General features: G+C 39.1%; 1 protein-coding gene across 1 annotated transcript in view; it reads left to right on the plus strand.

The window, feature by feature from the left end:
- LOC116698375 (adenylate cyclase type 5) overlaps positions 1-12,316 on the plus strand; it is a 47,256-nt gene that overhangs the window by 23,195 nt on the left and 11,745 nt on the right. The window contains exons 6-11 of the mRNA XM_032530295.1: positions 282-440; positions 589-730; positions 2,090-2,227; positions 5,951-5,973; positions 9,093-9,252; positions 11,223-11,320. Coding sequence (XP_032386186.1) covers positions 282-440; positions 589-730; positions 2,090-2,227; positions 5,951-5,973; positions 9,093-9,252; positions 11,223-11,320 — 720 coding nt within the window. The remainder of the gene's footprint in view (positions 1-281; positions 441-588; positions 731-2,089; positions 2,228-5,950; positions 5,974-9,092; positions 9,253-11,222; positions 11,321-12,316) is intronic.

Consider the following 12,316-nt stretch of genomic DNA (forward strand, 5'->3'; position numbering starts at 1 on the left):
ACCACGGCTGCTGTTTAGCTTTAAGTCTAAAGTCTGTTGCCACGTTCTCAGTCATCATCAATACATGTCTTTTACTTTACATAGGCTGCAGCAAGACACATCCAAACATTCACTTCATGATCTACGTTGACAACAAAAACACATAATTTGAAAAAGATAACGCTACTAAAAATTCTTATTTAAACAATTAAATATATATGAAAATATGTGTGCAAAATTAGAAACAATCATTTGGCAGATTATTATTTTTGTCACTTCATACTTTCAAATGTTTTCTGCAGGCTGGTACGTGAGGTGACTGGGGTGAACGTGAACATGCGAGTGGGAATCCACAGCGGCAGGGTGCACTGTGGGGTGCTGGGACTCAGGAAGTGGCAGTTTGACGTCTGGTCCAATGACGTCACACTCGCCAATCAGATGGAGGCTGGGGGCCAAGCTGGGTAGGTCCCTCTACAGTAGTTATAGTCAAATTCAAAGTAACTACAAACCAGTCCCTTTTGCTGAAACTGTATGTACAGCCACATACAGTATCTGAATAATGAACATTTATTTGGGTGTTTCTGTGTGTTTTCCTTTTGTTTCCCTAAGGCGTATCCATATCACTAAGGCCACTCTGAATTATCTGAACGGGGACTACGATGTGGAGGACGGAGCAGGTGGAGAACGAAATGCCTACCTGAAGAAGCACAACATAGAAACCTACCTCATTGTCGGCTGCAGTCAGAAAAGGGTACGGTCATCATTAATGTCTGAAATTTCATAGGCCACACACAAAAGTACACATAAAGTGCACACTTAAAAAGATGTACCATATTTAGGGATTTTTTTTATGTAATTAGTTTGATTTATAGCTACATATGTTGATGTTTAGCCACTAGGGGGCAATAGAATTCCACAACAAGCTGACAGACACACTTTGTAAAGCTGCTGCTGTGTAAACAGATACATATTTTTATCCCATTTTTCACATGATACATTTTAAGTCCAATATTCAGTCCTTTTTAGGTCTCCATCAACTCCTGATTAAAATATCAAACTCTTTTTAGCTGCCAGTTTTACTTTCTTTGCCAGCTAGATTCTACCTCTGTCTGTGCTGGGCAGTTAGTGTGAATTCATTTATTTCATTCATAATCGAAGAAAATTAATGAATACAGCTATAGTAAAATCTATATGAAAAATAACAATAATTTAAAAACATCAGTAAAAATGATATTCTTTAAATATTAGTAATAGCAAGCCTTCTGGAGTTGAACCATTTAATAGTTTTGGATAACTTTCATGTTCTGATTCGAACCATAAACAGAAGCTGTGGGTGTTATAGCGCTGCTCCTGATGGAGCTGTCTTTTAAAATAAAAACAGCCAGTCCATATTGTACATAGCAATGTTTATAAACTGGGATTCTGTCCATGTGAACTGTTTTTTTTGGGGGGGTTTATCTCTGCTTGACTGCATGAGCTCCAGTTTGTTTATGCCAGAACTGCTTTTATCAGCTGTCTTTGTCCTCCAGCAGTATCACAAGCTGTGACTATAGATAGCGTGTCATGTGAAGTGATAGCTTCCCTCACTTTCGCTGCTCATGCTCTGAGACAGAAGGAAGATTGTACAATCTAATTATTTTAGTTTCTTTTTTAAATTTTTGAAAAAAAAAACAACAACCTAGAACCAGAATGTGGTTCTAACATCAGATCTGTATAAAATAAATGGATAGTACTTCCGGAAAACATCTTTTAACACCAGAAGGGAAAACTTATTTTCCCCATTAGTTGGTGGATGTTTTTACTTACTGCTTCTCACAGTACGATGAGTAAATACATGTTTAACATTTTCTGCAGTGGCAGGAGATTCTTTTGAGGTAAAAGAATCACCTCAAAAGTACAGTACTTGAGAAAATGTACTTTCCATCACTGGTGCATTTAAATAAAATCACAGTCCAGTAGAGGCAAGTTTGTCTGCTCAACCAGTGTCTGCCAAACCAAACACCAGAAAGAGATTTGGCGTCTGTCAATGAACTTTATCTTTTGTTTAGTTTTTGTGAGTTCCTTCGCATGTAATGAATACATTCTAATTCTGTATTTTTATTTCTTACAGAAAGAGGAAAAGGCAATGATTGCCAAAATGAACCGACAGAGGACTAATTCTGTCACCCAAAACAGTGGCCACTGGACGGACCGACCGTTCTACAACCACATGGGTGGCAACCAGGTCTCCAAGGAAATGAAGAGGATGGTAAGGAAGATTTAAAAAGTGTTCATTTCAGAGTTTCCTGACCCTCTGCTTTGTAGAGATGCTATTATGCTTGTCGTCGTTATTAGAGTGCCACAGCCAGTGCCAATAATATCTTATCTCAACCCTCATTTTGTGATGAAGCCAACACGTAGTTAATACCCATAATCCTTTGATCTGCAGTCCTGATAAGCAGCGGTGATGGCCCTTCATGGCACACTCCACCTCTCACACATCGTCTCGGCTCTGAGAGGCTCTCCGGGGCCCTCGGAGAGACAACAGCAACATGTAGGCGACCGCGATGAAGCGATTACCACATTGTGTTGGTCAGTGCTGTCAGTGGCGACCCCCATCCTTTACACTTTAACCTCTCTCGGGAGGAAAGCTGGAAATGTAGCAGCAGCAGAGTGGTGTGTCCACGCTGACATTTTTACTTATGTGCCTTAGCTCTCTCTCTCTCTCTCTCTCTCTCTCGCTCTCTTGCTCTCTTTCTTTCTCTCTCTGCTAAAACAACCCTGCAAACAGAATCACTCAGCAAATGGACACACACACGCACACACAGACACACACACACACACACACACACACACACACAAACACACAGAGTGTTTTGTTTATTCTCAGATCATCAATTATGGGACAGAATAGGTAATGCACATGTGAGGAGGATAAAGTACCGCCCAGGGGAGTCATCTTAACTTTAACTTGTGCTCAATTGATCCAGGAGACACAATATAACAACAGGATCACTGCTGTGACATGCATTCTCAATATCATAACATTTTCCCTTGCTGTTAAATACTGCATCACATTACTAAAAAACTCGCTTCACTCATGTGTCGTTCCCTGCTTTATTCCGGAGGTCAGATGCATATTCTCTCGCCTCACAGTTTCCACCTAGACTTTATTTTTAACTCGGTGCGCGCTCAGTAACCAAACAGTGTGCATGGATCTCCACATCAGTTATTTTTTTCATGATTAGTTGTTTGTATATTTGTATATGACCCAGAGGCTCTGTAGCAGCCCCACTGTTCTGTTCGTCATTAGCAACAGCCAATGACTGAACGAACAAAAGAAAAAGAAAAAAAGCTCTACCTACTGAAACTCCAACCACACTAACACAAAATCAAAGATTCCAATGTGATTTACAATTGATCTTTTTGACCGTAAAAGCAGAAACACTACAGCTGAGACTGCTCAGCATAAAAAATAGGTTTATCTCCTATCTATGTCGTCCTTGATGAGTTCATACAGGTAATGGTCCCGTCATCATGTCAGCGGCTGTGGGGTTTTTTCTTCTTCGTTTGCCTTATATCAGAAAAGATTGTCACCAAAGTGTCTGTGTGTTCTTTATGCTCTGAATCCCTTTTTTTGGGTCCCCTTCTGCCTATCACTCTCTCCCTCTCTCTCTATGTTCTGCTAATTAATCACCCGGCAACCTCTGAAGATAAAACATGTAGCGAGTGACGACTCAAAGACACACAGCAGTGAGAGACAATTTGTGTAGAAATGAGAAGGGGGGAGGTGTGTAATGGATGGATATTCTCTATTGTTCTATCTATCTGTCCAGACACAGTGACTGTGAATGACTTATGAGGTATCCACGAGTTTACACATGCACGTACCTTTACTTCTATTTATTCAACTGCTCTCATATGTTGAAAAGATGAGAGGTAAAAGTGAAACAAAAGCCATTTTTAAAGCAAAAAAGCCAAATATTTGATGGTTCTAGCTTCTCAGTTCTGACAAGTGGATGCCTTTCTGTGTCATACATGATAGTACCTAAATATATTTGGGTTTTGGACTGTTGGTCAGACAAAACAAGACATTTGAAGACGTCCTCCTTTTATTCAGAAAAACTGAGATTTTTTACCCGTTTTTCTGAAATGTTTAAGAATAAAAGAAAATGTTTGGTTGGAACCAAGATCTCAAACTTGGACCCATCAGACCAAAGCCCAGATTTCCACTGGTCTAACGTCCATTCCTTTTGTTTCTTGGCCCAAAAAAAATCTCTTCTGCTTGTTGCCTCTCCATAGCAGTGGTTTCATAGCTATTTGACCACAAAGGCCTGACTCGCACCCGAGTCTCCTCTTAACAGTTGTTCTAGAGATGTGTCTGCTGCTGGAACTCTGTGTGGTATTCATCTGGTCTCTAATCTGAGCTGCTGTTCACTTGTGATTTCTGAGGCTGGTGACAGCAGCAGCAGCAGAGGTGACTCTCGGTCTTCCTTTACTGGGGCAGACCTCATGTGAGCCAGTTTCGTTGCAGCGCTTGATGGTTTTTGCGACTGCACTTGGGGACACATTCAAAGTTTTCGCAATTTTCCGGACTGACTGACCGTCATTTCTTTAAGTAATGATGGCCACTTGTTTCTCTTTACTTAGCTGATTGGTTCTTGACATAAAATGAATGTTAACAGTTGTCCAATAGAGCTGTTGGCTGTGTATCAACCTGACTTCTGCACAACACAACTGTTGTTCCCAACTCCATTAATAAGGCAAGAAATTCCACTAATTAACCCTGACAAGGGCCACCTGTGAAGTGAAAACCATTTCAGGTGACTACCTCATGAAGCTCACTGAGAGAACACCAAGGGTTTGCAGCGCTATCAAAAAAGCAAAGGGTACTCTGAAGACACTGGAATATCATGTTTTCAGTTATTTCACACTTTTTTGTTAAGTTCATAATTCCATATCTGTTCATTCATAGTTTTGATGCCTTCAGTGAGAATCTACAATGTAAATAGTCATAAAAATAAATGAAACGCATGGATTGAGAAGGTGTCCAAGCGTGTGCGTGTGCGTGTGCGTGTGCGCGTGCGCGTGCGCGTGCGCTGCGTGCGTGCGTGCGTGCGTGCGTGCGTGCGTGTGTGTGTGTGTGTGTGTGTGTGTGTGTGTGTGTGTTTCAATTTCAGTTTTATTTATAGTATCAATTCATAACAAGAGTTATCTTGAGACACTTTACAGATAGAGTAGGTCTAGACCACACTCCAGAATATATATATATATATATATATATATATATATATATACAGACACACACACACACACAGAGACAAATGTTTTGCTCCAAATTGTAGCACTTGTTTAATAGAAGGAAACTAAATGTTGTATAATTCATATATTAATGTGTTATTCAAATAAAACAAATTTATGTACTGTAGATATACAATTAATCTACAAGCGTAAAACTGTGTGGCCACCACAGAAGTAATATAACTTCTAATGGTTCTAACAGTTAGGCTGCGGCTAGCGCTGTGGAGATGGGTCCGGCAAAGCTAGACTGGCTCTGGCTTACGGTTATCTTTTCATATCGATTTATCTGTCTGGTATTGATTATTACTAATAATCATTATTGTTGAAAAGTTTCCAGAGACTAATGTGACAGTCAAAGACCTAAAGATATTTAAATTACAAATACAGAAAACCAGTGAATCCTCATAGTTGAGATACTGGGAAGAAATGTTTGGCATTTTTGTTTTTTAATTTACTTACTCGATTTAAACATTTTCAATATTCCATCAATAAAGATTACTTGTGCATTTGCCAGTTTTGTTATTGTTAGCTCAGGGTAAAGCAAACCAAAAAACTGGGTCCAGTCTGGTTTAAAACCGGTATAAAATAAAGTTCCCAGGTGCTGTCAGACTGTTCAAACACAAGATGTTTTCATCTCCAGCTGATTCGTTGTAAAGTTTTGCTCTTTTCTCTTCTCTTTCCTGTCTTGCAGGGCTTTGAAGATCCCAAAGACAAGTGAGTAGTGACTGTATCTCAATCACATTGTGTCTTCCCTCTCACCCTGCTCTCTTGGGTATGTTGTCTCTTTTTGTCCGAATGAGTCTGGACTTGTGCTTACAGTCAGTATCTTAACCCTTGTGTTGTCTTACTGTCAACCGCCAACTTGTTGTCCTTACATCAAAATTTAAAATGAACTTTCTTTTTTTTTAAATGAACTTTTTTTTTTGTCAAGAAGCCTAATTTAAATTACAGTATAGCTAATTCTTTAGTTTAAAAAAGCCATAAGTTATGAATTATATTGACCGAGATTTAAGATTAAAGGATGTTGAGTGAACCACAGACTAGTTTATGTCAAAGCTTTAGCCAGGAGACTGTTTTAAAACCATAAATATATTTTTAAAATGCTATGAAATTGAATAAAACACCTCAAATTCAATGGAAGTAATCATTCATTTTACCTGTGAAGAATGATGAATGTGTTCCAGACAACATACATGCACGCATTCAAGTTATCTTGGGGCAATTGGGTTGTAATAAACCTATATTTCTGATATTAAATACTTTAAAAACGGGTCAGATCTGACCCGAGGACAACACAAGGGTCAAAAAAAAAAAAAGAACTGAGGAAAAAAAAAAAAAATCAATGGGCCACTTTGAAATCAATAACAAACTTGAGCACTGAAAGGAACTAACACTGTTTGAGTCACAGGACATATATGGCTCTAACCTTAATCAGGAGATCAATATTAGATCAGATTACACTGTAGGAATATTTAATGTGTATGAGCCACGGGATCTGATAATACCTCTGTTTTCTTTGGCTGTGAGCTTACATTATTAACTCGCATAAACTCAGTGGTCACAAAATGTTACGAGAGACTTATGTTATATATAGCCTATGTAAACACCCAATTTGCTTACAAGCATAACCCAGATGGAATCATTAAATCGTTATGCTCCTGGTTACTATTTAAGGCTATAAGACCTGTACTCTACAAAAACACCCTGCAGCGTTCTTGCTTCTAAAGTCTCGCAGACCTTTTAATACAAATACTAAAAAACTTGGTCTTTCTTTCCTGATAAAAGTGCAGCAGAGATGGTTTAGCCCTTTTAGAAGTTGGGGCTGTGATTGTATAAGCTCACTTGATATACACACACGTATTAAACACTGCAGGGAAATACAGAGGGTAGACAAAATAACATAAACACTTGATAAAAAGGGACTCTTTTTGGGACGGAGCTCCTGAAAACGTGTATTTTCAGTAAGCTTGTTACTAAGTGTGATGTGGGCCTATATAGACACACAATTTTCAAATTTAGGACAGTTTTAGATATTGTGGTTTAATCTTAAAAAAAATACATGATGTTTGGGAGAAATATAATTCGAAATCAAGGTTTTAGGGGCTTTTACATTATTTGTTGTTGCAAATACTAATAAATGTATTTCTTGGGAGCTGCACTTAGCAGTATTCATCAGTGAGTCTAAACGTCACTTAAAGATCACTTTGTTAATGCCGCTTTGTTGTCAGGATGTCTGACACTATTAGTGTTGACAAATTAAGTAAGTGGCACTAAGTGATTTAGCCTCTTTGAAATGCTTTAAAGGCAAACACCACTTAAATTTAGATTTTCCAATATGTATTATATATTTACATGACTTAGGGAAGTTCAATCAATATTTGTGAAGATTTGTGAACCCACAGAATGTTTTTCTTTTTTAGACCCAAATAAGCTTTTTTCTATTCTATAATTTCTATTCTAATTGTAATGTTCTTAGTTCTGAAACAGAAATTGTTCCCATATATTCATACTCATACTTTATGGCTGCTAACTGCTACTAATATGCATTCAACTTGATGTAACTTACTTGTCTAGCGGTGTTTGTTATTGTGTAAAGTTCTTTCAGAGATTAACTTCCTATTATGAAAGTTTATAATGTGATGCAATCGCTTTCCCATCCTAAATATAACGTCAGAGGAGGGGAAGTTTAGCCCAAGGGCTGTCAGTGATCAAAGAACTGCAGTTATTTCTAAAGAAGTTGTCCTCCTACTCTCCTCCCAAACGGTTCTGTGTCTGGGAGTTTGTTCTGACATGACACTGAGCTGGAGCGTCCAAGCTGACAGCTTCTGTTCCGAGCCACAGCACAGATCATGCTTCTTATGCAGACTGACAGCTTTTTGGATTTGAGAGGAAGTGTATGCTGTGTTTTTATCATGCTCTGCTAGAAAGCAACACTCGATACAATATCACAGCTTAGTTTGGACATCTGTCTGTACAACTGCTTGGTCTGGTGCAGTCAGCAGTTACAAATCTAGTCCATTTATTAGGAGTTTATGATTAGACTCAGGAAATAATCTCTGGCCAGTATCATACCCTAAATGTCAACCATGACTTTAGGCAGATAATTCATGATTGGAAAAAAGCCCCTTTTAATGGCTAAAGAAGTCTTCTTTCCACTACATTAAGGCCTTAATTGCCAAGGATTTAGACTTTATTTAACTGTGAACCGCAATGTTACTGGTTCGAGTCTGGCCAGGGAGGTTTGTTGTATCTCTAATTCTCTCATTTCCTGTCGACCTAAAAAGTAGAAAACTTCCCTTTTTTTTCTTCTTCTACATTTATCAGTAGCTGCAGCACGACATAGTCAAAGACAAATCTACCCAAAAAAGTGCGTCTTATCTGAACCAACATAAAACTTTTAAAGATCCCCTCCAAGCATGTTCTGAGACATGTAAAAGTACCCGGCTTTAAGTTATTATTGTCTGTTATGTTGTTTTTTTTCCCCCAATTACCTGGTTCAGAAACAGAATTCTTAAAATGACCTCTCCCTCTTTGAAAAATCCAGAAGGAATGTAAATTTTCAACAACAATGTATCAAAAGACAATGTGTAAACAACGTTATGTTAGTTTATTTCTGTTGTTTTAATTTTATACAACTCTAATTCACAAATTATAAATTATAAATAATGCAAACAACAGAACACAATATTAAGAAATGACTCAATTTAAATGACAAAGTGACAAAGCAAGTTTATGCTGACCGTGAAGCCTTAGCTTATTATTCACTGTTTAGCTGCAGTGAAATCGGATGCCTGAGATTTAAATGTCACTTGGTCTCATCTTGTGTCATTTAGGAATTTCATATTCAGAAATGCACAAGAAAACCTAAACCCAGAGGACGAGGTGGACGAGTTTTTGGGCCGCGCCATCGACGCACGCAGCATCGACCGCCTGCGCTCCGAACATGTCAAGAAGTTCCTGCTCACCTTCAGAGAGCATGACCTGGAGAAAAAAGTAAGGACGTCCACACAGAAATAGTGACACACACTGCCAATATAGCAGCAAATAATTGGCCATGACAAGCAATCTTCTCTGTGCAAAAAGCTTTTCTCCTGCTCGCTCTTTTCTGTCCCTTGAGAAAGTCAGTCAAAGCGAAGTCTAACGGAGAAAGGGAGGAACTGGGGTTTAAAGGGGGAAGATGGCTACTTAAGGGAAAAGGAAGGGAAATATATGAGACAGTGAAGGACAGCTTGAGAAGAGAGGTTAGAAATCCGGTAGTTGCAAAAGAGTTCTGGGAAAACAGGACAGAATTTGAGTCCTCCTTTTCAAGTTTCAATCATTTTTTTTCCTCTAATGGAAAGGGAAATGAAGACTTAGAGCAGATCAGAACACTTTTTTAACCTCCGATTGCGTGGATGAAATCATCTCAGCCTTCAGTACCTGGAATCATAGCACCTTATCATCCCTTGGGTTTGGTAAGGTAGGATTTGGTGGGAGTAGGTAGGGTAGGTTTGGTAGTAGGTAGGTTGGATTATTAGGTAGGGAGGTAAGGTAGGGGTAGGTTGGTAGGTAGGTGATTGGTAGGTAGGTAGGTTGGGAGATTGGTTGGGAGGTAGGTAGGTTTGGTAGGGAGGGTGTTGGTAGGTAGGTATGGGTTTGGTAGTTGGTTGGGAGGTAGGTAGGTAGGTTTGATTTGGTAGGTTGGTAGGTAGGAGTAGGTAGGTAGGTTGTTGTGGTTAGGTTGTAGGGGAAGGGGTAGTTTGGTAGGTAGATTTGGTAGTTGGTAGGTAAGGTGGTTGGTAGGTAGGTGGTAGTTTGGTTTTTATTGGTTGGGAGGTAGGGAGTGGTAGGTAGGTTGTTGGTAGTGGGAGGTAGGTAGGTATGTTGGTGGTTGTTGGTGGTTGGTTGGTTGGTAGGTAGATTTGGGTGGGTAGGTTGGTAGTGGTGTTGATTGTTGGTTGGTAGGGAGGTAGGTAGGTAGGTAGGTAGGAGGTTGGGTAGGTAGGTGGTAGGTGGTTTGTGTGGTAGGTTGGTAGTGGTTGGTTGGTAGTAGGTAGGTAGGGAGGTTATGGTGGGTGTAGGTAGGTATAGGTTGGTATGGTAGTAGGTAGGTGGTGGTAAGTAGTAGTGGGAGGTGGTTGGGGGTTGTTTTGGTTGGAGTAGGTAGGTATGGGAGGTATGGGAGGTGGTGTAGGTAGGGATTTGGTTGGGGGTTGGTTTGTTGGTTGGGAGTAGGTAGGTAAGTAGGTAGGTTGTATCACAGCAAGCAACAATTATAATACACAGATGCCAGCAGCTGTCTTAGTTTTTCTTCATTCCCGGAACAATATGCAAAGCTGTTTTTAAAACTTATGGGGTAAGCACAGTAGCAAGTCTATCATGCATCAAAGTATGACTTTATTGAGAAAACAACCTTGTTTTAACTTCTGTAACAATGTTGTTTAATTAATTAATTTATGTAGATAATTCAGTGGGTTTCTAGAGGGTTTTTAGCCTTAGGCTTAGGATAATTTTCTCAACCAACTCTTAATCTTTTAATTCATCTGATCTAAAACTCAATATTTAGAAATACGTCCTATTTTTACTGGATGATATTGAATATCCGTATCTGCTGCATATATTTCACCCAGTTACTAATAAGAAATTGCAGTACACGAATACCAAAGGCAGGGATAATTTAGAAAAATGTATAACCAGTGTCACCGTCACATAGTTTGTTCCTCACCACAAAACCAATTTCAGCTAATTTATTTTTATTGTATATTTTTGACTCATTGATCGTTTATCTGACTGAGGTTGAGTTAGGATTTATGGGTTCGACCACGGCTCTGGAATGTCAGAAGCCTAAGGTGGCTGTGGATTGATAAATCCATGACGCTGTCGGTCTTTTTTATTTTTTTTTATTTCAGAGGGACAGAAAGGAAGAAAATTGTTTTCAGTGTTAAAATGCGATTTCATTCTCCTCCTCTCGTTCCCTCCTGCAGTACTCCAAACAGGTGGACTCCAGGTTTGGGGCTTACGTGGCCTGCGCCTCCCTCGTCTTTCTCTTCATCTGCTCCATCCAGATCATCATTGTGCCATCGTGAGTCAACACTTTGAAATACAACACAGAAGACTTTAGACTAAATTCTTCATCCTCTTACTAAAATATGCCCCCATTGTGATTTTTAAATGGGGTGACAGTAATTTGGCTCCTCAAAGACACTTTACTGACATATTACTGACATTTTACCACTGCCAGCCCAACAACATCCATGCGTCCCCTTTATGCTAGCACTAGCATCCACTATTATCTCAACAGACAGGACATGAGAACTTGTAACAATCCCAATTAAATCTTAAATGATCAGTGGAAGAGTCTGGGTGTTTGTGTAGCAGATTGGGGAAAAAGTACATTAAATATATCACAGAAAATATTTTAAATTACTGGTCAACTTTTCATTTACATAGAAAGTGCGTGTAGCAGGTGCAACTGAAGGAGGGGGAGATAAATAGGCTTTATTGCTGCAGACAATACAGCCAAATCCATTAGTTATAGTAGTTATACATCCTTTTATGAACAATGTCCAATTGGAAAGTGCTTATGTTTGATGAGCTTATCTGCCAATTTGTCCAAATGTTTGAATAATCTTTGTTTACCAAATCCTGCACATTGTTTTAATACCTACAGTATCTATAGCAAGTTCTTCCATATTTAGCCTTACGACCACAATCATAAAAATCCTAGCTGAATAGATGATTTGTAAAAGAGAATATCAACTTAACTTCTGTGTAATTGCAGCTGAGCTGCAGCCAGATTCAAAGAGCTCTTGCAGATTTTTGTCTTGAGGCGAACCTCCTCTCTTTTTCTCACTGCCCATCTCTCAGTATTGATCTTCTTTAGACTGTCTCTTTATTAACCTTTTTTCTTGATCCTTTTCTCTCACCACTCCCCTCTCCTCCTTTATTTCTGTCTTTACCTCTTAGAGTCCCTTCTTCCTGGTCTCCTCACCACCTCTTGGCTTTCATTGTCTTATCTGTTTTCCTTAATCATTTTCACCGCATTCACACGTCCTCTTCTCTGTTTACCTTGGTCTCC

Source organism: Etheostoma spectabile, chromosome 11 (assembly GCF_008692095.1).
Source record: "Etheostoma spectabile isolate EspeVRDwgs_2016 chromosome 11, UIUC_Espe_1.0, whole genome shotgun sequence".
Taxonomy (NCBI): Eukaryota; Metazoa; Chordata; class Actinopteri; order Perciformes; family Percidae; genus Etheostoma; species Etheostoma spectabile.